At 36.3% G+C, this 26,554-nt stretch overlaps 1 protein-coding gene across 1 annotated transcript; it reads left to right on the forward strand.

The window, feature by feature from the left end:
* Positions 1–1,656: 1,656 nt before the first annotated feature.
* On the forward strand, positions 1,657–25,930 carry LOC104236675 (protein NRT1/ PTR FAMILY 3.1-like). Its single transcript, XM_070172046.1, has 4 exons — positions 1,657–1,900; positions 20,062–20,279; positions 20,357–20,916; positions 24,845–25,930. The coding sequence occupies exons 1-4, from the start codon at positions 1,768–1,770 to the stop codon at positions 25,746–25,748; spliced, it is 1,815 nt and encodes a 604-aa protein (XP_070028147.1). The 5' UTR covers positions 1,657–1,767; the 3' UTR covers positions 25,749–25,930.
* The last annotated feature ends 624 nt before the right edge of the window (positions 25,931–26,554 follow it).

A 26,554-nucleotide genomic window follows, 5' to 3' on the forward strand; every position in this document is an offset into this window, starting at 1 on the left:
CAGAGCAACCCCTCTTGTCATAATACAAACTATGAGACTCAATTTCATAATACAAAGCTTGATTAAAGTCAATGTCAACCTAAAAAGTCAATCCCTAGTTTACATGGTTAAACCATGAAATCTAAGTCAAATATGGGTTAGCTATAACTCCACGAGCCAAATATTTAGGCATTCAAATCATCAGTCTAGTGATTCTATATTTTGTGTAAAAAATCCTCAAAATTTCACAAATATATCCATTTTTAACAATAAATCTCAAGATATATAGATTCATGATAAAAACTCAAATTTATATTAAAATCATTTACGCTAAGCTAGTGGATGAAAACCTTGCTCAATCTCCCAAAGCCAAGCTCCCAAGGTCTCAAAGTATAGAATAATAAAATAAAATCGTGAAATGGCACTATTTATACTTGATAGAATTTTGCCTTACGCTATAGGTCGCACGTTGAGCGCCCATCACTCGCCCTTGCACTTGTGCGACAGGTCTGCGTCGCCTTTCCATCGCGCAGACTACTTGCTTGTGCTTCAGGCGTGCAGCGCATGCACCAAAGAGCACCATGCAGTTTTCCTATTTTTCTCAAACTTGTCTCAATGGAGGTAACACTCATGGAGGTAAAACTCACCGAGCCCCTTGGGACCCAACCAAACCCCGCTAACGAGTCACAAAATTCCATATGAAGTACGAAGTCTTAAAATATGAAATGGAGGAACCATACTCAAAACAAGGGGGAATCAAAAATAGTCATACTTACAACTGGTAATTAAAAAATAGCCACAGTTTTAAAAGTAATCGAAACTTAGTCACCTTTTATGTAAAGATAAAATCTGAACAAGAACACTCTTAAAAATAAAAATATTCCAGCATAATATGTTGAGGTTCGAATTTTTTACATTTGAGCTTCCAACATAATATGCTCGAATTTTATAATGTGCTAGAGTTCCATCATAATATGTTGGAAATTTATATGCATGAGCTCCATAATCCCGCATATTTTGCTGGAACATTTCGTGTGTGAAGCTCCAACATAATATGCTGGAAGTTTATACGCAGGAGGTCCATAATCCAGCATATTATGCTGGATCTTTGTCTTTTAGCAAAACATTGGCTATTTTTTTAATAACTTTACAAATACTGGTTGTTTTTCAATTACCAGTCCGAAAACTTAGCCCTTACTATTTTTACCAAAACAAGAGGTTGGGTTATCACATATATGCAGCTATCACTATAAAAATGATTTTCCGGATTCTTAAATAAAAAAATCCAAGAATGCCCACAATTTTGCTTCGACATATTTGTTTTTTTTTTAATTTCTGAGAAACAGTAGTAAGTACCCATTTTGAAACACTGCCTGAGCCTCCCTTCCTAAGATAGAAATAAGGAACGATAGTCTAGTACTACCATCCAGCTACTATTCAAATTACTTACCAAGATTCACATCTTCGTTAGAACACGACATAATTTCAAGAGAAGCCAGCGAAAACATTACACGGTTCTAACAAGCGACTCATATCTAGAATGAGAAGACATTCCAAAAAGTTTTAAAATAATTAGAAAAAAAAATTAATAATGGGGCAACCAAACAATAAAATCAGACACACTTCACATGCAGCCATTTTGTATAAATAGTCCCCACAATCTTGTTTGGCTCATTCATCTTAGCATTGCGCTTTGCTTCTTCTTTCTCAAACTAAACTTCAAATCACTAGTGGCTTCTAGCAAGAAGCCCTTTCTTGCTTACATATCTTTTAGCCAGAAAGGGAAAAATGGATTACAAGAGCATGGAAGTAGAGAAGAATGTAGTTGAAAATTACAAAGAGGAAGAGATGGAGAAGGAGGAGACAATAATCAGCAAAAAGAAGCAACTTGGAGGAATCAAAACTATGCCATTTATACTGGGTGAGTTCCCCTTGTCACTTCGTACATACTGAAACCTAATTTTACTTGGCAATATTATAATTCTGAGCTTTAGTTTTATCATGTCTTTATATTACAGAAAATGTTCTGTTACAAGGGATACGAAAAATAGTTCAAATCTAGCCCTCATTATATTCCTTTAGCATTTTAAAGCTATTATTCATGAATGGCTGTTTAACCCTACGCTCTTGGTGGTGATATTAGTTTGGTCTTAACATCTTCTTTTCCGGTTCATGTTTACTATCGCGTCTAACTATTTGACAGATGATCCATCAATTAACCATGATTAAGTGAAGAATATATATATATGCATACATGTCATACTTTTACTAGTTTGATTAAATATTCGGTACAAATAAATTTTTACCATGCATCTCACTGGGATGTGTGCATTCTTCGATAATAATTTTCATCATCTCCAATCATCTTTCTCTTCTCCTTTTTGGAGTGTTAACTAATTTGTATTACAACTTGGTGGGAAGATGGCAAAAAATTAGAACTATTTTTAAATTAATTCACTTCTACGAGGTTAGAATAAATCCATATTTGCGTGTTAAAAGCCAAGAAATTAATACGTACATGCAAGCGAATGGAACGCCTTACAGTCTCCTCAATTACATAATGGGGTGCAAGAAATGGAAGAATATTAATTTGTTCATGGGTAGAGAAATGATATACACCAATTAAGGTTGTGGTCGAATGATAAGTACTTTTTTATCCTTAATTAAAGGTCATTGGTTCAAATTCTGGTATAAAGTCACCTTTGTTGGAGAGGTTTACCCACTTGTGGTCTTTTTGGGGTGCAAATTCGAATTTACTCGGACCGCAATATGTGTACCGAACACCTAGTGAGAAATCAACTGTATATACCTTTTATCACCAAATATCGTGCTTTAACCTTTCATATTTTAGATAATATCAGTGTTTTAAAAGGTTATTTCTTGGCGAGCCTCAAAGCGAGACAAACAAAAAAAAAACACCGAGGTATACTGACGGGGCTTAAGAATCATGGGATATGAGCCCGAACCTTCCAGGCATTCGCCTAGGCATAAGTCACTGATGGATTATTCTATGCAGCGGAAGCAATCCCAGTATCAAAAATCACATGTAATTTAGACAACTAGCATAAACGGGATTTCACGGGTTACCTCTTGAAGCGTGAACATATCTCTTCTACCACGTGAGCCTTCAGTTCCATAACTTCTCAATGGAATCTCCATCACCAGCACAATCGTGATCCTCGAACGTTCCACGGTCTTCTACTGTGTTACCCAAATAATACCCGAAAATAGCAATTTCGTGTGGGCGAAATTTCTAGGAAAACTTGGCTGAAAATTTCAGCCACCATCTACTCATCCCTCTAGGTGGAAAACCTTATGTATTTATAGCACAAGTTTTAAGGGTTAAGACCCTTTTCCAAAACCTGTTGGGTTTTCTTTTCCACCAGAAAAATGATTCCTTTATTTCCTATTATTTAGGCACAGTAGGGACCACAGAATTTAATTAACAAGGCTTCAATTATGGAATTAATTTCTAATTTTCGAAATTAATATCTACCATAATTAATTACGAATTATTCCACTAAAAATCCGTAATTGCACTCCTTATCCAATTTCGAAATTCATCCATTAAATCTTATTTAACTCCCCATATTAAGATTCAGATACTAATCAAGTAAATTAAATTACTGACGATTTAATTTATTGATTATTTCCTTTAGACTTTCGCTTAACTTATTTCATGTGTCGGATACAAAATCCACCGGCCGGGTTTACACATGCAAACTTATAAGCTTTCATAAAGGTATATCATCAATCTCTAAACCGAGACATGGATTCCATCAACTAACTATTACTTCGCCAATGTATATTATTATTATCCAATTTACCAGGCATATTGACCCACGAAAGAATCTCGCCTTTTAATAAATCAAAACAATAATAATATACACAGCTAATAATAATTATATCAAGATTAAGAGTATAAGTACATTTAATGGCTAGAGAGTTTATTTTATTAAGTCAGTATAAAATACTTATCTCTACCTGGTCCGTTCAATACATACAAAATGTACTAGCACAAGAAGTTGGAATTAAACCATTCCCATAATCAAGATTAATTATATTTAATCTTGTGCTACAATCATTCCTGATGGTTTGTCCAGTTCCATCATTAGATTGTGAACTCAAACTTTATACTTATAAGAACCGATGATTTAATCTTCCGTGTATAAGCTAAACTCTATACACTAAATCATCTACTATATAAGCAAAGGACACAGACTATTATATGATCTATTTAAAACTTTATTAAAACTGAATAAACAATTATTTCATAATAAATACTATATCTAAACCAAACTCATGGTTAATAGTATATATCCCAACAGTCACATCGTTCTGGGTGTTCATTTGGATAAGCCCCGAGAACTCTTTCCAGTTTGAGCCAAAAATGATTAATAAATTCTATTTTTAAAACTTAATATGCAAAAGTTAACTCATAGTAAATTCTCAAACTAAAAATCTAAAAAGTCAAAAGTTTCTTATTATTTGTCCTAATTTCATAATCTTTTCTTTTTGTCGTTGACTTAGTAATAAATACACCTCTTCTGTGCTTGCATTTTCCTTCTTTATGCTTCATTTTGTTTTTGCAATCTTTTATTTATTCTTTTCAAGTTAGTTTTTGATTTTCTATAACTTATTATTTTGCGGACTCTAATTTTTACGATAAGTATTTGTGACTTGTAATCTAGTTTTAGATTTTTTTAAAATAATATTTTATTTTTAGTATATTTTTTGAATTATTAGGAACTAGAATATTATTTTTACCACTCTATGTATGTTCTATCATTTTTTCTTATGTAGGTTCTATCATAGTAATATTATATGTGTAGTGTAGTTTTACGTCTTTTACTTTTTCAACTAAATTTATTTTTGTATGATTCGTGCACATGTTATTATATATATATATATATAAACTTTTATAATTTTAATGCATTTTTTGTTGATATGCTTATTTTATTAATTTATAAAATATTAAAATTAAATATACATGGGGCTTATGCCTCGTACCTCAGTGCTTATGTCTCGTCCCATGTTAGATAAACGGTCCCGCCTCACACTCACGGCTTTTAAAATACTAGTTGCATTTTAGTTTTATGCTACAAGTATAACTTTAACTGTGATTCCAAATTGCATCACGAGGTCTTCTGATTTGATGTCCTTTCTTCATATCTTTATCTCCACCCCTTTTTATCAACTTGATTTTCTTTTTGTCGCTCAACACAAAGTAATACTCCATATGTCCCAATTTAAAATAAATAAATTAACCAATCCCAAAAAATAATACTTTTATGTATTTAAAAATAATAAATTTTAAATTTAATTTTAATAAAATAATTTATAGTCTCTATTTCTTAAGATAGCAGTAAAATCTGCGTACACATTACTCTCTCTGGACTCCACTAGTGAGATTACACTTGGCTTGTTATTGTTATTGTTGTTGTTATTGTTGCTATAGTAATTTATCTATACATTATTTTAGATGACTAGTCTCTGTACACGTGCGTACACGTGTGTCCTATATAAATTAGAACAGATTTTTTTAAAATAATATAGATAATATATTAAAGTATGTGTACAATGAGTAATAAAAAATATAAAACGAAAAAATTACAAGCTCAGTTTGATGAATAATTAGCCTATTTGAATAAAAGATGATAATTTAAAGGTATTCAATATAGTCCTGAAAATTTTCCATATAAGCTTAATATGCTTGTGCCTTTTTACATGATTTTTTTACATTAATATCATTTTTTCTTTAAAACTCTTCCAAGAACTAACAAAAAGATAAAAATACAATCTGTAAGAAAATATTGTCGAAATAATTTGACCTCAAGTTAGAATAGACTTCAAACTTTAAATATCACTATTTGTCTAATGTAGTTACCAGTTCTAACATGGATGAGTCTATCTAAAAAAAATTAGATACTTGCACAGTAACTTTAATTTGAATATCACCATTTATCTATTGTAGTTATCAGTTCTAACATGGATGATGATATATCTCAGGGAAAAAAAACTTGTACAATTCCATGAATACTCGTTGGAAGTAATAAAGAAAAATTAATTTGAAATATAAAACGACCAGCACTGTATAAACACGTAGAAATAGATCTTCAAGGGATAGTGACTCGGAGAAGAATTTAAAATTCTTTTATATAAAAAGATATAGTGACACTTACTTAAAAAAATGAAAAGACAGAAGAGGAAACTGCAATAATCCTCTTGTTGTTAATATACATATATTCTTATGCTTCTTGTTCTCTCGAGGCGACGTCAACGAGAGGCTAGAGATTTGGAGACATGCTCTTGAGTCTAAAGATTTCAAGTTGAGCAGGACGAAGACGGAATACCTCGAGTGCAAATTTTGGAGTTGAGCCGACGGAAGCGGGAGTTGAAGTGAGGCTTGACTCTCAAGTCATTCCCAAGAGGGGTAGTTTCAAGTACCTTGGATCGGTTATTCAGGGGATCGGGGAGATTGACGAGGATGTCACACACCGTATAGGGGTGGGGTGGATGAAGTGGAGGTTAGCGTCGGGAGTCTTGTGTGACAAGAAAGTGCCACCGTTACTAAAAGGTAAGTTTTATAGAGCAGTGGTTAGGCCTGCCATGTTATATGGAACTGAATGTTGGCCGGTAAAGAACTCACACATCCAGAAGATGAAAGTAGCAGAGATGAGGATGTTGAGGTGGATGTGCGGGCATACAAGGATGGATAAGATTAGGAATGAAGATATTCGAGAGAAGGTGGGTGTGGCCCCCATGGAGGACAAGATGCGGGAAGTAAGACTCAGATGGTTCGGGCACATTCAGAGGAGGAGCACTGATGCACCGGTGAGGAGGTGTGAGCGACTGGCTGTAGTGGGCACGCGGAGAGGTAGAGGACGACCTAAGAAGTATTGGGGAGAGGTGATCAGACAGGACATGGCGCGACTTAGGATTACTGAGGACATGGCCCTTGACAGGGAATTATGGAGGTCGAGTATTAAGGTTGTTGGTTAGGGGAGAGTTGTAAATATTTCTACAGCACAATAGAGTGAGACTAGCGAGTTAGGAGTTAGACTAAGAATGTCATTGGTCGTCTATTGATGCAGGGCTTTACCTGCTAGTTTTACTATACCAGCCATCTTTTTCGTATTTCGTATTCTGTATTTCATATCTCTTCATATCTCTTGTATTGTTGTTATTTAATATGCATTTTTATGGTACTAATATATCGGCTCCTGTTGCTTTTTGAGCCGAGGGTCTCCTGGAAACAGCCTCTCTCTACCCTTCGGGGTAGGGGTAAGGTCTGCGTACATATTACCCTCCCCAGACCCCATTTGTGGGATTATACTGGATCGTTGTTGTTGTTGTTGCTTGTTCTCTATTAGAAAGTTTTTGATAGAATACGAGTTGTTTGGTAAAGAAAAAAACCACTAAAAATATTATTTTCGAAGAGATTTTATTTTACTTTACTATATAAAATTTTTAGACACCTTATTTTGCACTTTTATAGAATACTTTGAAGAAAATTATTATTACTTCAGTAGAATATGAAAGATACAAACAATCACTAATAAGTAAGAAAATTTATGTTGCTGTAAAGAATATAAGAAGGTATAGAAAGGCTATTAATATGGAAGATGAAAGAAACAAAACATAAATGTATAATTACATTTACGCACACAATAACATTATAGGAGTAATATTTGATTGATGGACAAAATGGCCATTCAGTTTTTAATGGGCATTTTGGTCTTTTATTTTTTTTAGGTCTTCACACTTATAATATAGTATATATATATAATATACGATATGATATATGATAAATAATATTACTGAGTAACACGTATTTTCGGTAAAATAATGCTTAGTACTATGCACCTCTATAAAGTACTAATTGAGAATCAGTCGAAAATACAGTCACGTCCTAAAATTTAGGAAAACTGAGTAGGAAATTAATTCCTCTTTCTGACTCAATTGGTCAATTACTCTCTTTGTCAGTTATTTTTTATCGTGAACTTTTTATATGCCTTTTAAATATTCTATATTACTAAAAAATTTGATTTAAAGTATTTTGTGTAGTTTTCAAATGTGCAAATTATATTTCAAAAAACTTAAAGATATTGCATCTAATTTATGATACTGTACCATATAAATTAAGAGGGGAAATTGTACTTATTTTTTTATTCACACATATTCAAAATGATCGACACCACATGTAACGTAGTGGACATATGGTCCCCTTTTGTTCTCTTTGATTGAGTTCTGCAAATTCTTGGACTATTAGAACAGAGTATGTGGTAATGCAATAAAATACAAACTTAGTAGCGGATCGAAAGCTTAATGGGAACGATTGCACTTTTAGATTTGAAAATATAGCTACAATTCTTTTTTATTTTACTAGAATTGTTTTGAAATTATTATATAGGCTTTTAACATATTTATGGATGTGTATATATATATTTTGCTAGATATAGGATGACGAAACATTTCGGGAGCAAATAATAAGAATATCTATTACTCTAACCATGATTAGGTCGGACCTTTAATTAGTTAAACTCGAACAGCAATATTAAAAGGGGACGTGCAGTACTGTAGCACCCGAACAAATAACAACTTGAGAAATTGAAGTTACAGGAAACAAGGTAAAAATAGCACGGGCTAGCCAGTTTTCGGGTTGGTAATTTAAAAATAGTCAGCATTTGTAGAGTTATTGACAAATAGTTATTATTTTGCTGTAACACGGAAAGTTTCAGTATGATATATTGGGGTGCGCATGTGTATGAACTTCCAGCATAATATGTTGGAAATCCAACACACGGAAATTTCCAGCATAATATACTAGAGATCGGAGCACCTGTGTATAAACTTCTAGCATATTATGCTGAAAGTTTACATGTAAAAAATTCGAACTCCAGTATATTATGTTGGAATATTTTTCAAATTTTGAATAGTGTTTTCGTTCAGATTTATATTTGTTTACCCTTAAAAATGAATAACAATTGAATTTATACGCGGGTTTAAGGATATGTAGGTTAATTCAATACAAATGATTAATAACGTTAGATAAGCAAAAAAAGACAGAATAAATGACCAAACCAATGTTAATGGTGAGTCCGGGCTCGGTTAAAGGCTTGACAAGAAGCTCGCATTTAGTTCCTAACTAGTGTTTGTAAAGAACTTATGAACCAAAATAAGAAATTTGAACAACCTTTAGGAACAGAGAAAAATAGATGTATATCGCCTTTGTATGCCTGTTACAATATGTCTAATGAATAATCAACTTCCTTTTATATAGTAAGGGGAGTTTTACCCTAAGTACAATTCTAAAAAAAGGTAAAAATCATTCTTTTTGCTAATCACTGATCTACCGCTGATACATGTTGAGATTCATGCCATGATATCTGGTTGGGCAAGGATATTACTACCCTTCGTTAATCGTGTGCGGTCGTTTGGCCATGCTTTCCGAAGTCTCGTTATTCGAATCAGGTTCGGGGGCATGATCTCGATGGCTCGGGGGCAGGTGTTTTGTTCGAACTTTGATACAGGATGCTCCTGCCTTTGATCTTGAATACACGCACTTACGTCCTCTTTTTCGTTCGCCCCATCGGGAATCGGGGTGTTCATTACCTCCAATTTTACCCGTACACAGATAGTTCCCTCGTTTCTCAAAGGGTAGGTTTACCGAAATAATGAGAAACGACAAATGTTATCTGGTTCCTTCTTCCCTACATTATAATAGAAACGACAAAGAAGCCAAAACGTGCCATCAGTCGCACCGTTCTGACTTTAGACAAGTGTCAACCATCGGCTGGTTGCCTCTGAATGTGAAGCGACGCGAATTTTTTTCTATAAAAGCTCTATTCTTTTTTCTTTTCCTACTTTCTGACCAAGCTTGTACTTTCGATCATTCAAGTTATCACCAACTTTCGTCAAACTTTCTTATCTTCATCATTGTTCTTCAAGTTTTCTTAGTAATTTCCAGGTTTTTACCCAGATTTTCCCCAAATCATTACACTCAACTCTTAATCTACCCTTTTTTTCTTCAAATCCTCAAACCTTTCTAGATAGAAATGGCAAAAACCTCTAAATCAGGAGGCTGCTTCTTCTTCCCAACCAACCACTGATACCGAGGCAGCTACTCCCGAAGTAGTTTCCCTCGAAATAGCTTCTCCCGAGGTGGCTGCCAATGAACTAGCCCCCGAACCGCTCTTGAAAATGTTTATTCCTGGGGGGCTACCCAATTGCAGATGACTTTAAAGTTGAGAAAGCCTTACGTAAATATGATCGGGGTAAATGGGTATCAAGTTACATATACTTCGTGATCAAATACGTCCTTCCCAAGGTCCGAAGGGTCTGTAATTGGGAAAGAGCCCCACTCCTAAAGACGCGGAGGATGAACATGTTATTGAAAGGGTCAAGCCCTTAAGAGAACAACATAAAGCAATAATAGACCGCCTCTCAAGGTAAGATCGGGTGATGATGTAGTTAAAACAAGCATTGTTGGGTGCATCCAACAATGCGAATGGAAGGGCCCAGATTCCTCTTAGTGTTCTCCCAAATCAGACGGCTCAAAGAACAAATAACAACAACCCAATGGATGAAGTCAGTTTCGACGAAGCCGAAGGGACCAGTAGTGGATCTGGGAACAACAACTTGAGTGATCCTTTCAAAATTGAGTTTATGAGATTCATGAGAGAAATGAACGAACATATGGAACAGAACGCGAAGGAGTTTCATGCTCGGATGGATCAAATCACAGGTGCACCACCGGTGTTAAAGGGTCTAGATTCAAAAAAGTATACGAAGTTGCTGTTTAAACCAAGTGCGACACTAGAGTTAATCCCAAAGAGATTTAAGATGTCGGATATACCAAAGTATGATAGGAATTCAAATCCATCGGAGCACATCACGACCTACACCACAGCAGTGAAAGGAAATGACTTAGTTCAACATGAGATCGAGTCGGTTTTGTTGAAAATGTTCGGAGAAACCCTCACGAAAGATGTCCTGACATGGCATTCTCCCCTACATGAACATTCATCGTTTCTTTTGAAATGGTTGCAGATTAGTTCATCATAGTCCATGCTGGAGCAAGAAAGGTCCAGGCTAGAAAAGCATATATATTCAAATTTTCGTAAGGAGAATCTGAGCTACTGCGAGAATTTGTTATTCGGTTCCTAAAAGAAAAGATGTTACTAGTGGTTCCGGACCAGTAGGCAGTGGGGGCATTTACAAAGGGTCTCAACCCACTAAGTTCTGATGCCTCCCGAAAGTTGAAGGAGAGCTTGCTCGAGTTTCAGTTGACCACATGGGCAGATGTTCACAACTGTTATGAGTCGAAGATAAGAATAAAGGACGATAAACTTGGCTCCTCGGCCTCCTCCAAAGGACAAAATTGTGATCGAAATCAGGATAAATTCAAAAGTGATTTTGACATGGACCGGAGACCCACTAGAGGTCATTTCTAACCTTACGAGAGAGGAGATGGGAATTTAATATCGGATTCTAGTCATCAGATAGGTTCACTTTTGATAGAAGGACGTATCTCGATCGGAGTAGCAGATCATTACAGGAAAAAAAGGTATCAGGGTCTCGAGATCCCACATATCCCAAGTTATCTGATTATAATTTTAATATCAGCTTGGTAGATTTGGTGTCGGCAATGAGGAATATTAAAGAAGCCAGGTTCCCGAAACCAATACGATCAGTCCTAGACAAAGAGATCCTAATCAATAGTGCGAATTTTATGGGACTCACGGTCATAGGACTAGTGTTTGTCTACACCTTCTAGAAGAGGTGGCAACGTTGCTAAAAAATGGTCACCTCAGAGGGTTCTTAAGTGACCACACCAAGAACAACTATATGAGAAGCCAGGATAATGCAAAGCTAACAAAACCGGCAACAGGGTCACCTCGAATGACAATCAACATGATCTTCGGAGGGAGCAAAGACAACAGGGTGGCATTTTCAGCAATAAAAAGACGAAAATATCAGTGATTCACGGTAAGAGGGCCCGAAAAGTCTCCGAAGATGAAATTACCTTCACAGAGGAGGATGATGATGAACTTCTTCTACCGTACAATAATTCTTTGGTAATCTCTCTCAATGTTTTAGATTTCATAATTAAACGTGTTTTGGTTTATCTAGTAAGTTCAGCCAAATCATGCAATGGAGAGTGACAACTCGGAGGGAAATTCTTCTGCCCACACGTGCCGAAGGCGTAACAAAGACCACCTTGTTCGAAATGGTAGATGCCGACATGGGTTAAAATGTAATCCTCAAAAGGCTGTGGATACACGAGATAATGGTTGTGTCCTCGACATGTCATCAATTGTTGAAGTTTCTGACACCTGAGGGGATCAAAAATATAAGAGAAGACCAACCGATGGCAAAGGAGATAAAGGCAGTAACTGTTTCCAGCAGCAAGGGCAAAGAAACCAGCAAATAACAATTATAGGAACTGGTGTCTTCTCCATTGCCAATTGAAGATGATAAAGATGAGAAGTCATCGAAATTATATCAGGTGCCGAGATCTTTTCATGTACCAGAAGGGATGGATGCAACCAAGTCAACCGCAGAAGAGCTCTAAACATGTGTCTTTGTACGAAGCGTTTTTGGAAAGGAAATTCCATTTGAGAACGGGGTTGAGTCCTGAGATCAGGTTAAAACTTATAGATTTTCTTAAATCTAACATTGATTGCTTTGCTTGGTCGCATTCAGATATGACAGGAATCCCATTGGAGGTGGCGGTCCACAAATTGAGTTTGGATCCAAACTTTCCTCCTGTAAGGCAGAAGAAACGACTGATAGCTGAGGTAAGAAACATGTTTGTTAAGGAAGAGGTAACCTGATTACTTTACATTGGTCCAATTCGAGAGGTAAAGTATCTGGATTGGCTAACTAACGTAGTAGTAGTGCCTAAAAATAATAACAAATTTAGGATGTGTTTAGACTATAAGGATTTGAATAAGGCGTGCCCCAAAGACTCTTTCCCGTTGCCGAACATTGATCAAATGATGATGCTACAGACGGGCACGAGTTAATGAATTTTCTTGATGTTTATTCCGAGTATAATCAAATTAGAATGAACACGGGAGATTAAAAAACTTCTTTCATCACAAACTTCGGCACATATTACTATAATATGATGCCGTTCGGGCTTAAAAATGCCGGAGCCACTTATCAAAGGCTTGTTAATAAAATGTTTGAAAAACAAATAGGTAGACGATAAAGGTATATATTGATGACATGTTAGTTAAGCCGTTAAATGAAAGAGATCATCTGAAACATCTCCAATAAACATTCGATTTTCTGAGGAAGTACAATATGAAGATTAAACCGGAGAAGTGTGCGTTCAGGGTTAGCTCCGGTAAATTTTTGGGGTTTCTACTCTCACAAAGAGGGATCGAGGTGAACCCTGACAAAATCGAAGCCATTGAGGATATCCTGGACCAGCTAACAAGTGTGAAAGAAGTACAAAGTTTGACCGGTAGGCCGGTGGCTCTAAGAAGGTTCATCTCCAGGTCCTCGGAGAAGTGCCACTTCTTTTCACTTTTAAAAAAGAATAACGACTTCGCGTGGACTCTAGAATGACAACATGCATTGAAGGTACTTATCTAGAGCTTAGTTCTTGTCAGAACCAAGGGAAGGTGAGCAAATACTAATTTATCTAGTGATCTCGAAAGTGGCGGTAAGCGCCATCTTGGATTGGGAAGAAGAAGGTATGCAATTTCCTATTTATTACACTTGTAAAGTATTATCAGGGGTTGAAACATGGTATCTACACCTCAAAAAACTGGTCTTAGCTTTTGTAGTTACCTCTCGAAAGTTGAAGCCTTATTTTCATGCCACCCAATAGCCGTTGTGACAACCTTTTCTTTAAGGAGTATCATTCACAAGCCTGAGTTGTCGGGTCGATTAGCTTAATGGGTAGTTGAAGTTAGTGATTTTGACATAGAATACAAGCCCAAGACTGCATTTAAGTCATAGGTTTTGGCCGATTTTAGTCCTGGGTTATTGCCTTTGGCTGCTACGAAAGCAGTGCTGCTATCGGGAATGGCATTGGGAGTTTGGACCGTGTTTACGAATGGAGCCAACAATTTAAAAGGGTCCAGCCTCAGGGGTTTTTAAATAGTCCTTCAGGGGAAACCCTGAGGCAGGCCGTCAGAACTGTATAATTAACCAACAATGAAGTCAAGTACGAGGCTTTGATTGCAGGGCTTGAACTAGATCTGGGATTAGGTTTCGGGGTCATTGAGATCAAATGCGACTCCCAGCTAGTGGTAAACTAAGTTTATGGAATTTACGACGCCAAAGAAGAGCGCATGCAGCAATACTTGAACAAGATAATTACTTATACGATTAAAAGAGTGGTCAATCATACATATTCCGAGGGAGGAAAATGTAGAGGTAGAGGCATTGGCTAATTTGGGTTCATCCACAGAGATGAAAGGTTCTGATTCGGTGCGGTCGTCCAATTTTTGCATTCGATGTTGGATGTGGACGACTACTGTGAAGTAAATTCAACCAACTTGATTTGGGACTAGAGAAACAAGTTTATTAATATCTCAGACATGGTAAACTACCCGAAGACCCAAAAGTAGTTCGGGCACTATGGACCAAAGCAGCTCGCTACTGTCTTGTTGACAGATAGTTGTACAAAATGTCATTCTAAGGACCATTGTCTCGGTGTCTAGGGGCCTTAGAGGTTGATTACGGGATGAGAGAAGTTCATAAAGGAGTTTGCAAAAATCATTCGGGCACAGATTCACTGGTTCTCAAGTTAGTCAAGGCTGGTAACTACTAGACCTGGATGGAATAAGGCGCTAAAGCATTTGTACAAAAGTGCGACAAATGTCAACACCATGCAGAGTTAGTGCATCAGCCAGTAGAACTTTTGCATTCGGTGGTGTCACCATGGCCATTCATAAAATGGGAATTGACATAGCCAGTCCTTTGCCACAAGGACCCGATAAGGTAAAATTTCTTTTGGTTTTAACTGATTATTTTAATAAGTGGGTTGAATTAGATGCTTACCAGTAAATTGAAGAACGAGAAGTAGTTGATTTTATATGGTACCACATTATCTGCCGATTAGGAATTTCAAAAGAGATTGTTTGTGACAACGGGCCGGAGCTCGTAGGTTCAAAGGTCACAAAGTTTCTAGAATGATTAAAAATCAAACGACTTACATCTTCACCATACCATCCGAGTGCTAATGTGCAGGAGGAGTCAACCAACAAGGTAATCATTCAAAATCTTAAAAAGAGGTTAGAAGATGCCAAGTGCAAATGACCAGATGAACTTCCGGGCGTGCTATGGGCATATTGAACCACGACGAATTCAAGCACGGGTGAGACATTTTTCCCTCGTATATGGTATAGAGTATGTGACACCGATGGAGGTAAGGGAGCTTACCTTAAGGTTTTCTCGGACAAACGAAGAAACAAACAACGAAGCATTGCTGGTCAAGTTAGATTTGCTTGAGGATCACCGGAATCTGGCATACATGAGGATAGTGGCCCAAAAGTAAATGATGGAGAGGTATTACAAACATATGGCAAATCTCTATTATTTCAAATTTGGATATTTGATTCTGAGGAAGGTTACTCAAAACACTCGAGAAGTTAACATCGGGAAGCTGGGACCAACAGGGGAAAGACATTATCGTATTTCATTAATAACTGGTAAAGGCTCATACGAATTGGAAAATCAAGATGGGGTCAAAATACCAAGCAATTGGAACGTGAATCACCTGAAAAGGTATTATTGTTGAAGATCCTCGCTGGTACTGAAAGTATATGCTGCACTATTTTGTCCTTCGAACAATTTTTGTCCCAATCAGGTTTTTTCTAGCAAGGTTTTTAACGAGGCAGAAATTTAAAGCATACTACGAGGGGAGGATCATCAGCAAATGCAAGACAGTCAATATCAAGGCGCTAAAGTTCCTCCACCACTGGATCGACGACCATAAGTTCGTGTGGCAAACAACTTGTGGATGGTTAAATAATCTTTGGTTCGATGGCAAACTTTGCCTCCTAAAACTTAAAGAATATTTAGCCATCCACAAGTTGTCTCCACCGATGAGGTATCAGTATAAAGTATAAAATGAAGGAAAAGGCCTTCCGTGAATGTAAGACTTCCAGTGTTTAAATTCTCATACTTAGTATTCGAACACTGGGGGAGTAATACATGATACAGCACCAAGAGTGCCATATACACTGTGAACCGTTAGAACCAGGATCAATATCTTATCAGGCCCCGGGGAATGCATGATCAGCTCTATAGAAATAAGTTGTATAAGTTAGCCACGTGTATTGGCAGCTTTATTTATTTGAATAAATAGATGTTTATGTAAATGTGCTCTTAAAGATAGAAGGAATAAATCACCTTTTATTCTTATCTTATTTCTTGTCCGAATGATAAGTCAATTTATATTATCCTTTGAGAGTTAATAAAAACTTCAAATGCTTGAGCCGGAATGAACATGAGATGTCCTCTTCAGGAGTACTGTAAACATAAGGGCCTTCTCTTATGAAACCCTCATAGTAAATGGTAGATTTTGGAAGAATTTATGCCAGGAATCGAAGGGTATCAAATGCGAAAATATTCCCATAACTTTCTTAATTAAATGAAAAGGAATGTTTTTGCACAACACTTAGGCAAAGAGTTTCTTTTATCAAAATAGAGTGCCAAAACTTAGTAAAAAGTTTTGACATAATTACAAAAGTTAAAAGAAAAATTTTATACATCATTCTTTTGTTGCCGGAACCCGAAGAGAGAGAAGGGTCTTCATTTTCTCTGGTGCAAGAAGGTTGTACCACTACCGGTTCGGGGCCTTCATCTTCTTCGATTTCCCCTTCAGATCCCGAATACTCAGAATTAGTATTCGAGGAGTCAGATGCAGCGGGACAAGCAGGAAGGTTGTCATGAGCGGTTACCTCCAGTTCTCGGCCTAGGCAACGTAGTCATCAATATTGGCAATGCCTTCTTTGGCCTCTTTCAAAGTCTTCCTCTTCATATGATACATGGCGTAGGTCTTATCGCAGACGAGGTAATCTTCTTGGTCCTGGAGTTTTTCATTGAGCTTCTCAATTTTGGCTTGGAGCTCTTCGTTTTTAGCCTTAATTGCACTAATTTTCAGCCTTTTCTCCTATGAAGAGGGACGCCTTCATCATTAGCCCCTTCTTTATCATCAATGACTAATGTGACCAGTTCAGTTGATGATTTTCTCACCCTCTTCTCCTGATCCTCAGTCGAGGAGGTACATTTCTTCTCTGGTTTCTTACTTTTAGATTGGGGGCTTCAAGAGGAGTCACTCTCGCCAGAGGCTCGAGTAGATCTGCGAGCCCTACTTTGGCTAAGGGCACTTTATGTTACTTGTTTGACCTCCTTGAGGTCATCGAGAGACGTGATGTCGGGGCACACGACGGAACACTTCGGAAGTACTGTGTGGAACAAAAGAACAGTTAACAAATTATTCTTAAGTTGTCGAGATTAAAATAAAGAAAATTCCTTGCATACCATGGTTCTTGGCTCTCCACCCGTATTTGGGAGCCATCTCTTTCCACCGTCAGGATTCTGGCGTGGTAATATCCAGAATCTTCTGTACCCTTCAGTCCAGGACTTGAACCCCTGATGGTTCCCAGCGAGTAGCTGGAACGAAGAAAACTAAAGAAAATAAAATGTCAGCTAAGGAGAATTTTTTTTTTCACAAAAGAAATAAATATACGAAGATTTACGGAAAAGGTTCCTGATTCCGAAAAACCTAACGTTGTGCCGAGATGATGTCCCTAGTAGCAATGAAAATGAACCGTTCCATCCATCCACGGTCATTGTCAACACTAGTAAGAAGGGTGTGGTGGCCATGCTTGCTGAGATTCAACACACCCAGTTTTAGCGCATAGTTAGGGGTGTGCATTCGATTTATCGATTCGATTTTGACTCTTATCGATAATTACTTATCGATTATCGATTTGTATATATGCTTATCGTTATCGTTTCAATAAAGTTTCAATTTTTTCGATTTCGATTTATCAATTTTTGGGCTTATCGATTCGGTTATCGATTACACCAATAAGAAAATTTGCGAGATTCCATGAAAAGTATATCGCTATAAGCACGCCTAACTAATATGGACAAAAAGAAGCTAAAATAAGATGAACACCGTTTATAACATAAAAATTGTATCAACAAGCACATGCAATGAAACTAAAGCAAGGGATCAAATGTATGACACCAACACTCCAACGGTATAAAAAAACAAAACAAAATACATCATCATGGCTATTCTGTTTTCCATTAGTTTGAACTTCATTCCCTTGAGCTTTAAATATGATCATTCCTTAAATGTGGTAGAGGAAATAATAGGGTTAGAGATTTAGGGTAAAGGAAAGGGTATTATAGAATAAGGGTAAAAAAAATTGTCTTTTTAGTATATCTTATCGGTTTATCAATAAACCGATAATCGAAGAGGACAAAATTGAAATCGAAAGCGATAACTCGATAAGAAAAATTTCGAAATCAAAATCGATAAATCGATAATAAATAATCGATTCGATTTATCGATAAACCGATTCGAATGCACACCCCTACGTATAGTTGGCGGAGGTAGGCCGCCGTACACCATATGAATGGGCCTACCTGTTCCAAGCAAACTTGATACCGGTGGCAAAATTCTATAATTATTGGATCAATTCATTCACCCGCTCCTAAGGTGAAAGGACCCAAAGTAAATGGGTACGTGTAGACATGCGTGAACCCCGAGTTCCAGTAGGTAACTCATTCTACCGCATCAGAGATAACAAATTTGACGTTACCCCAATTACATTCCTCTTCACACCATGAAGGTTTGAAGGGCGAATGGAAAAAAAGTATCTACGGACATGCCAGAACCTGTCACTTTTTGAGTTTAGAGGTGGTTTGCGTTCTTGGTGATCAGATGTTGTGCTAAAATGAAGTGGTATGATGGTGTTTATGGTTGGAGGTTCAGACTCAACGTCAACCTCTTTGGTTTTATTTTTCTTTGGGCCTCTACCGAAGAGAAGGCCGGCATTTTCAAAGATAGCATTATGAGAAGACATGGTGGTAAAAGATCTGTGAATAAGTTTTTACTGAGGATGTTGAGTGTTGCAGAAAAGTTCTAGAGAGATTCGGTAAAGAAGGACTTTTGAGAGTTGTGAAAGTAAAGAATAAAAATAATGAGTAATGGAGAAGTTATAGACGACAAAAATTGTAGTCATGATTATCTCAAAAACCGGAGAAATTACTTGATAAATTACGAACAACACATGTTCGGCTTATTAAATGCGAGAATACATGCGCCTTTTCATGATTTAGAGGAACTTTCTCTCCAAGAAAAGAACTCTTATCTATTTCCCGGTAACACTGAGTTGCGTCACCGAAAAGTAAGGAGACTATCTGTATGGGGTAAAATTGGTCAGTGAGTTAGCGGAAAGATTAGATGACACGTGGAATCAAAGACAGGTAGAACGTGAGTCAGAGGTGACTGGCAACCGGGCGCGAGTGTGTGGTTGGTGTTAGTTGGATCCCGACGGCAGAGTAGCGGGAAATAAAGATTCAAAGATTTGATATCGGGTAGCATTTAATGAGCAGCCATTACAGATAATATCAACATTCAAGACCAACCGTTATGCAGCCATCAATGACGATTTTATTCTCATTCAAGAGGAGTTTGATTTGAGGATCCTGTCTCCCTGATTAGAACTATAAATAGAATCATCATTGATGACAAGGATTAAAATTCATTGTAGGGACATGAAGCTTTCTTTACACAAAATCTATGATCTATTCTCTTATTACGCTCAATTGAAACATCATTGCATTTACCCTTGTCATCGGAAAGGTTAAGTTTTTAGTCAGGCTTGTTATCTTTTTAAATTTCTTTTAATAATCTTACCTCTATTTTCGTTCACTTGTTATTTTTGGGCCAAATCGATTCGCTGGTCTATATACCATATTATAAATAAACAGGCAAGGCAACTATGTTAATGTTAGTATGAAAAATGCAAATGTATAAACTAGCTATAGCTTAACTAAGTATGAATTGATAGAGTTGATTATTCTCCGTGACAGCAAATGAAGTATGTGACCGATTTGCCGGCGTTGGTTTTCATGCCAACATGATAACATACCTAACACAGGTGCTAAACTTGCCTTTGGTAAAGGCATCCAACACCCTCACCAACTTTGGTGGCACTTCCAGTTTCACTCCACTTATTGGTGCTCTTATTGCTGATTCTTATGCCGGCCGATTTTGGACAATTATCATTGGTTCCATTATTTATGAGCTGGTACGTACATTTAATTTTCTGTGACTGATCCAATCGGTAAAAGAACAAAATTCTCAACTGTGTGTGTGTGTTTGCAGGGGATGATAAGTATTACCATATCAGCAATCATGCCGCAGCTCCGTCCTCCACCATGTCCAACACAGCAGAACTGCGTAGAAGCTTCCCATCTGCAGCTTTGGGTCCTTTATGTTTGTCTTCTCCTGACATCTATTGGTGCTGGGGGACTTAGGCCTTGCGTTGTCACCTTTGCTGCAGACCAATTTGACTTGAAAAAATCTAAACATGATCAGTCTCAAAGTTGGAATTTCTACAACTGGTATTATTTCTGCATGGGAGTGGCTACACTTGCTGCTCTAACCATAGTAGTCTATATCCAAGACAATGTGAGTTGGGGTTTGGGTTTAGGACTTCCTACCATTGCCATGGCATTATCAATTGTTGCTTTTGTCCTAGGGTCATCTCTTTACAGAAAAGTAAAACCAGGAGGAAGTCCTTTGATTAGATTGGCACAAGTTATTGTTGCCTCAGTGAAGAAAAGGAACGTCGTTGTTACTGATCCTGCTTTATTATATCAGAACAGAGAGTTGGATGCTATTATCTCATCCGATGGCAGGCTTCTGCACACTAACCAGTTCAGGTAAGAGCATTTCAGAATACTTTATAGCATACTCCATTATGTAATATATAGCCCGTCTTTTCAATGGAAAAATGTTGTGGCATGTGTATTTCTTGAGTCCGGAACCAAAATGTGGTTTCTTGAGTCCGGAACCAAAATGTGTGGGGAAAAAAACTGGTGATCAAAATATATATAAAGCTTTATCTAAAGACGCTATACCTTAACAGCCGTTTGCCCAGTTAAGTATATCGCATTTAGCTGAGGCGTTATATTTGAACTCAAACGAGTGGAAAGTATAGCGCCCTAACAAAAGGCGCTATAGTATAACGTCTTTTGTTAAGGCGATGTACTAACAAAAATATGAAATGGACCAGAAGTGATTCGGCACTAGCTGTGATTTGACACAAAAAGAATTATTTTGTTTTGTTACACGAGAAATTACTGTATTTGCATAATATTTATATGATTTATCACAATTTTTGAATTTAACTTTAGAAATCTATTTATTCAAGATCAAAGTCAAATGTTATTTTGTTGTCATTACTGTCGCATAGCACAATTTTTATATGACTTTTTTTACTTTTTCCCAACTCAACCATATTTTATTGTATTGCCAATACAACTATATTTTGTAAAACTATTCCAAAGATCGAGTGTCCCTCAATTTTCAAATTTTAAGAACCGGTCAAAGTCTCAAGCCTCCCTCCTTCCACAAAACTCCAGCTTTCAAAATACTCATCTTTCAACTTTTTAATAAAAAATCATGTCTTAAAATTTTCTCCAATTTTCAAGAGAAAACTTTTCCTCTTTTAGGCAATTACTACTTCACACGCCATGGTCCTATACTCTCCTCTTTGCTATGTTAATTTTAACTTTATGATCTCATCACCTCAACTCCAACAGCTCATTCACTGTTTCTCATGGTCCTTTTTCTAAAACTTTCACAAAAATAATGATATAATCTTATACCTACTGCCATGGGATTCTTGACATGTCTTATCTCTCATTTCACAAAGGACTCTTTGCTCTTTGCCACGAGGATTCTTGACATGTCTTATCTCTCATTTCACAAAGGGCTCTTTGCTCTTTGCCACGAGGATTCGCTGTTTGTTTGTTTATGAAATGTTAGTATAGCGCCTTAACAATAGGCATTATACTATAGCGTCTTTTGTTAGTGCGCTATACTTTCCCGCCTGTTTGAGTTCAAATATAACGCCTTAGCTAAAGGCGGTATACTTAACTAAGCAAACGGTCGTTAAAGCATAACGTCTTTAGGTAAGGCTTTATATATATTTTGGTCACCAATTTGTTTCCACACATTTTGGTTCTTTGAATCCAAAAGAACCATATTTTAGTTCCGGATCATGTATTTCTCAGCTAGCCAGCTATTAAAATTATTACACCATCACATACATCATGTCTATAACAACATACTCTCTCCATACTACTTTACGTAATAATATTTCCTTTTTAGATTTTTCTAAAAAGAATGACCCTTTTCTTAATTTGGAAAAAATTTAAAATAAACTTCTAATTTTAAATTTAATGAGAAGTTTTTGTAGCCAAACAAATATTATAGCATATTTAAGACCATAAATTTCATAATAAGTCACTACAAAAAATAGTCTATTTGCGGAGGGTATTTTCACGTTTTGCGGCGGTCAGCAACCCCCACTAATTGATATTGCGGCGGTCTTCAAAACCCCAGCTGTAAGGTTCGCCGCTATTATTTTGCGGCAATTTTTTACAGGCCGCCGTAACCATTTAACGGAGGTTATTTTCCGGCGGTTTAACCCCCACAAATTAAAATTTTAATCAATGCGAAACTTGTAAAAATATTCAACGGGGTTTAAAACCGCCGCAATATATCTTCGAAATATGGCAAGCTCTATTTCGCGACAGCTTTAACCCCCTCAATTTGTTTATTTAATGGCAGTTGTAACCTTCCCTATTCTATGAAGACCTTTTATTTGGCAGGGCAATTGTGGGGATACCTGTTTTTCTAATACAATATTTTAATTATATTAAATAAATTTTAAGAGGCATTAACATAATACTAAAGATGCATAAATGTTAAGTAACATCCACATATTATAGAATCATAAGCAATTGAGAGATAGTATTGTCATTAATCTCAAAAACTAAACTTAAACACAAAAATTGTCTACTTCTTCTTAGTAGCTTTCTTTTTCTTCTTAGTTCATCATATCAGAAATAAGAAGAAACCTTCTTCTTCTTCTTCTATAACAAAAAAGGAGCAGAGAGAACCTAAATCAAATCACATGAAAAAATTATTGAAATTGGAGCAGAGAAACCTAAATCAAATCACATGCAGAAACTATTGAAATTCAGATATTAGGAAAACGTAATCAAAACCCTAGAGGAATTAAAATCGGATATAAACAGATTAGGAAGGAGAGGGTAGAAAGCTCTAATTCGAGTTGTACCTTTTGTTAGGAGATTCGGTGACAAACATGCTTCAATTCGAGTTGTAATTGCTGGAATTCACATTAAAATCGCACAAATATCAAACTTAGAGGAATTAAAATCGGATATCAACTATTTTCGCAATGCAGACACTGATTTCACACAACTATTTTCGCAATGCACAAATATTTCGCACAAATATTTTCACAATCAGATATCACATTAAATCGCAACGTAGAGTAAACCCTAAATCGTTAGAGTGAAAGACAATGGGAGATTAAAGAAAGAAAGAGAACTTGCCATTTCAGGAGGAGAAAGAATCTGGAAAGCGAACCCTAAATCATTAGAGTGAAGAGCGGAGATTTCTATTGTTGGCGGACATTTCTGGAAAAAAGAGGGAAAGATAAAAATAAAGGCTAGCAGAGATTTATATTGTTAGCGCCTTTTTTTAAGGCTAGCAGAGGTTTCTAAATGCCGCAAATTGAATTTTAGTGCTGAGGTTAATAAGACCCCCCTCCCCTAATTAGATACAATTTGGGGAGGTTAATAATAACTCCCGTAATAAAATCGCCGCAAATAAACTGTTTTTTTGTAGTGAGTATAGCCACATATAGTGGCGTAGCCAGAAATTCTACCAATGATATTCAAACTTTAAACAAGTCAATAATTTTGTTTGCCGATGAATGATGTACACAATTTTTTGTAGATCTTAACTTTTAAATTATAAAACTTATTTAGAAAATAACTTTTAGTTAAAAAAATTACTTTTAATATTAATTATTTATTTTTAAACAAATTTTAAGTTTTAAGAGTTATTTTATTAGGAATTTTTTAGATTGCAAAAGAATCAAATAGACCATACATGGTGCTCTCCATTTAGTTTTGGCAAACAAAATGGGCAGAATTTTGAACTCGTGAATAACACTTCATTTAAACACCCTGAACCGCTAAACTGTCTCACTCAATTGTGTTAAGGGTGTTCAAAGTATAATATATATAACCATATAAGTAATATTTAACGTATATACGCAATATAATATTTTGGCGAAGTTCTTAACATAAGGTGGTTACGCCACTGGCCACATAAATATTGTACCTTGTTTAGGACCACAAGCTTCAAAAGTCTTCATTTATTTCATAAAATTTGTGCCTTGTGAAATGAGTTCACATAAATTTAAATGGAGGGAGGTACTAGCTGATACTCCCCACGTTTCAATTTAGATAATTTAGTTTGACTTGCCACAAAGTTTAAGAAAAAAGAAAGACTTTTGAAGCAAGTGATGCTAAAAGCTTAAGTGGCAAATGCTTAGTGGAGCCATAATATTTGTGTGGCTATTAAAACTTCTCATTATGAGTAAAGTGGTAAAATAAAAAGTTTAAAGTTAAATTGATTTTTTGGAACGGACTAATAAAGAAAGTGTGTCTTTTAAATTGAAACCGAATGAGTAGTGTTTAATTCTACTCCTTTTAATTTCGGTCAGGCATTAATTAACCTACTTGTTTAATGCTGATCTTAATCAAGGTGGCTTGATCGAGCAGCAGTGGTCGTTGATGGTGATGACATAAATGGGTCGTCGAACAAGCCAAACCTGTGGAGGGTAGCTACTGTGCATAGGGTTGAAGAGCTCAAGTGCATCTTTAGAATGTTGCCAGTTTGGGCTGCGGGAATACTGCTAATCACTTCACATTCACATTTGGGAAGCTTTACAATCCTACAAGCTCGCAGCATGGATCGCCATATATCCCACAACTTTCAAATACCTCCTGCCAGCCTATCAATATTTACTGTCTTAACTGTACTCATGGGTCTTCCTCTATATGAGCGTATCTTTTTACCATTTGCTCGTCGCTTCACAGGAAATCCAGCAGGAATTACTTGCTTACAAAGAATGGGCATAGGCTTTGCAATTAACATCATTGCCACTATCGTTTCAGCATTGGTTGAGATCAAACGTAAAGCTGTGGCTGCACAACATGGCTTAATTGACCAACCTACTACTGTTATACCTATTAGTGTATTTTGGTTGGTTCCACAGTATTGCCTCCATGGAGCTGCAGAAGTATTCATGGCAGTTGGGCACCTTGAATTCCTCATTGATCAATCTCCAGAGAGCATGAGAAGTACTGCAGCTGCACTCAACTCGTTAACAACATCTTTTGGAAATTATTTAGGCACTCTCATGGTATCTGTAGTTCACAATTATACCGGTAACGAGCACAACTGGCTACCTGACCGGAATCTCAACAAGGGAAAATTGGATTATTATTACTGGCTTGTGACTGGAGTACAGGTTTTAAATCTCATATATTACATGATATGTGTCTGGTTTTATAAGTATAAACCTTTGGAGGAGCTGACTGAAAGTATCAAGGAAACTGACGTGGAGTTAGCTAACAACAAAAATTCTTCAAGCACAGCAAATTAACTGGTTCTAAAGGTGATAGAGGAGTAGAACAATAACAACAAGGGGAAATGTTAGACCGTGAACAAGAAATCAAGAAAATGGAATAGTGATTTCATCACTTTACTTCCGCCTACTTGTTCACAGCTGTTGTAAATTGACGTATATGCTTATAATAAGTAATATTCCCTCCGTTACAATTTAAATGATAACTTTCTTTATTAGTCCGTTACAAAAAAAATAACATATTTTTATATTTGAAAACAATTTAATTCTAAACTTTCATTTTACAAACTTTACCCTTAATAAAAAGCTTTTATATAGGCATAAAAATATCATGACCCACAAAACTTTTGACCCTAAATTTTTAGGACCACATGTTTTAAAAATCTTTTTTTTTTCTTCTTAAATTTTGTGTCAAGTCAAATTACATCATTTAGATAGAAACAAAAAGAGAAATACTTACTGTAACGGTATATCGTTCTTCCTATTCCCATATTTTTCTTTTCTTCTCCAAGTTGTATGCTAGATCCCAGCCAAGTTTGGTTTGATTTTAATTAGTGGACTTGGTCTTGTTGGAATATAAGCTAGCTATATAGGTTCTCGCTAACATGTCACAAGGTACAAAGAGGATGCATGAAAGAAGATGAACATAAAGCACACTTGATACAAAACAATATTCAGAAGGGGGACAGGGGTATATAGGTACTTAGATGCTAGAAACTAGGTACAACACTAGCTTGGACAGCTGGACTTAGTCACAAGTGTATGAGCTACTAGAAGTTCTACAAATAGAGTCTGAAATAAATATTACTGTTTCGAATGAAATG

The sequence above is a fragment of the Nicotiana sylvestris genome, chromosome 4, assembly GCF_000393655.2.
Source record: "Nicotiana sylvestris chromosome 4, ASM39365v2, whole genome shotgun sequence".
NCBI classification, from domain to species: Eukaryota; Viridiplantae; Streptophyta; class Magnoliopsida; order Solanales; family Solanaceae; genus Nicotiana; species Nicotiana sylvestris.

What these genes read in the sequence shown, in the direction of transcription:
- LOC104236675 (XM_070172046.1), top strand. Translation starts at nt 1,768, where the DNA reads ATGGATTACAAGAGCATGGAAGTAGAGAAGAATGTAGTTGAAAATTAC. An exon ending in GTTCCATTATTTATGAGCTG is followed by an intron (nt 20,280 to 20,356) that starts GTACGTACATTT and finishes GTGTGTTTGCAG; the next exon opens with GGGATGATAAGTATTACCAT. An exon ending in CTGCACACTAACCAGTTCAG is followed by an intron (nt 20,917 to 24,844) that starts GTAAGAGCATTT and finishes ATCTTAATCAAG; the next exon opens with GTGGCTTGATCGAGCAGCAG.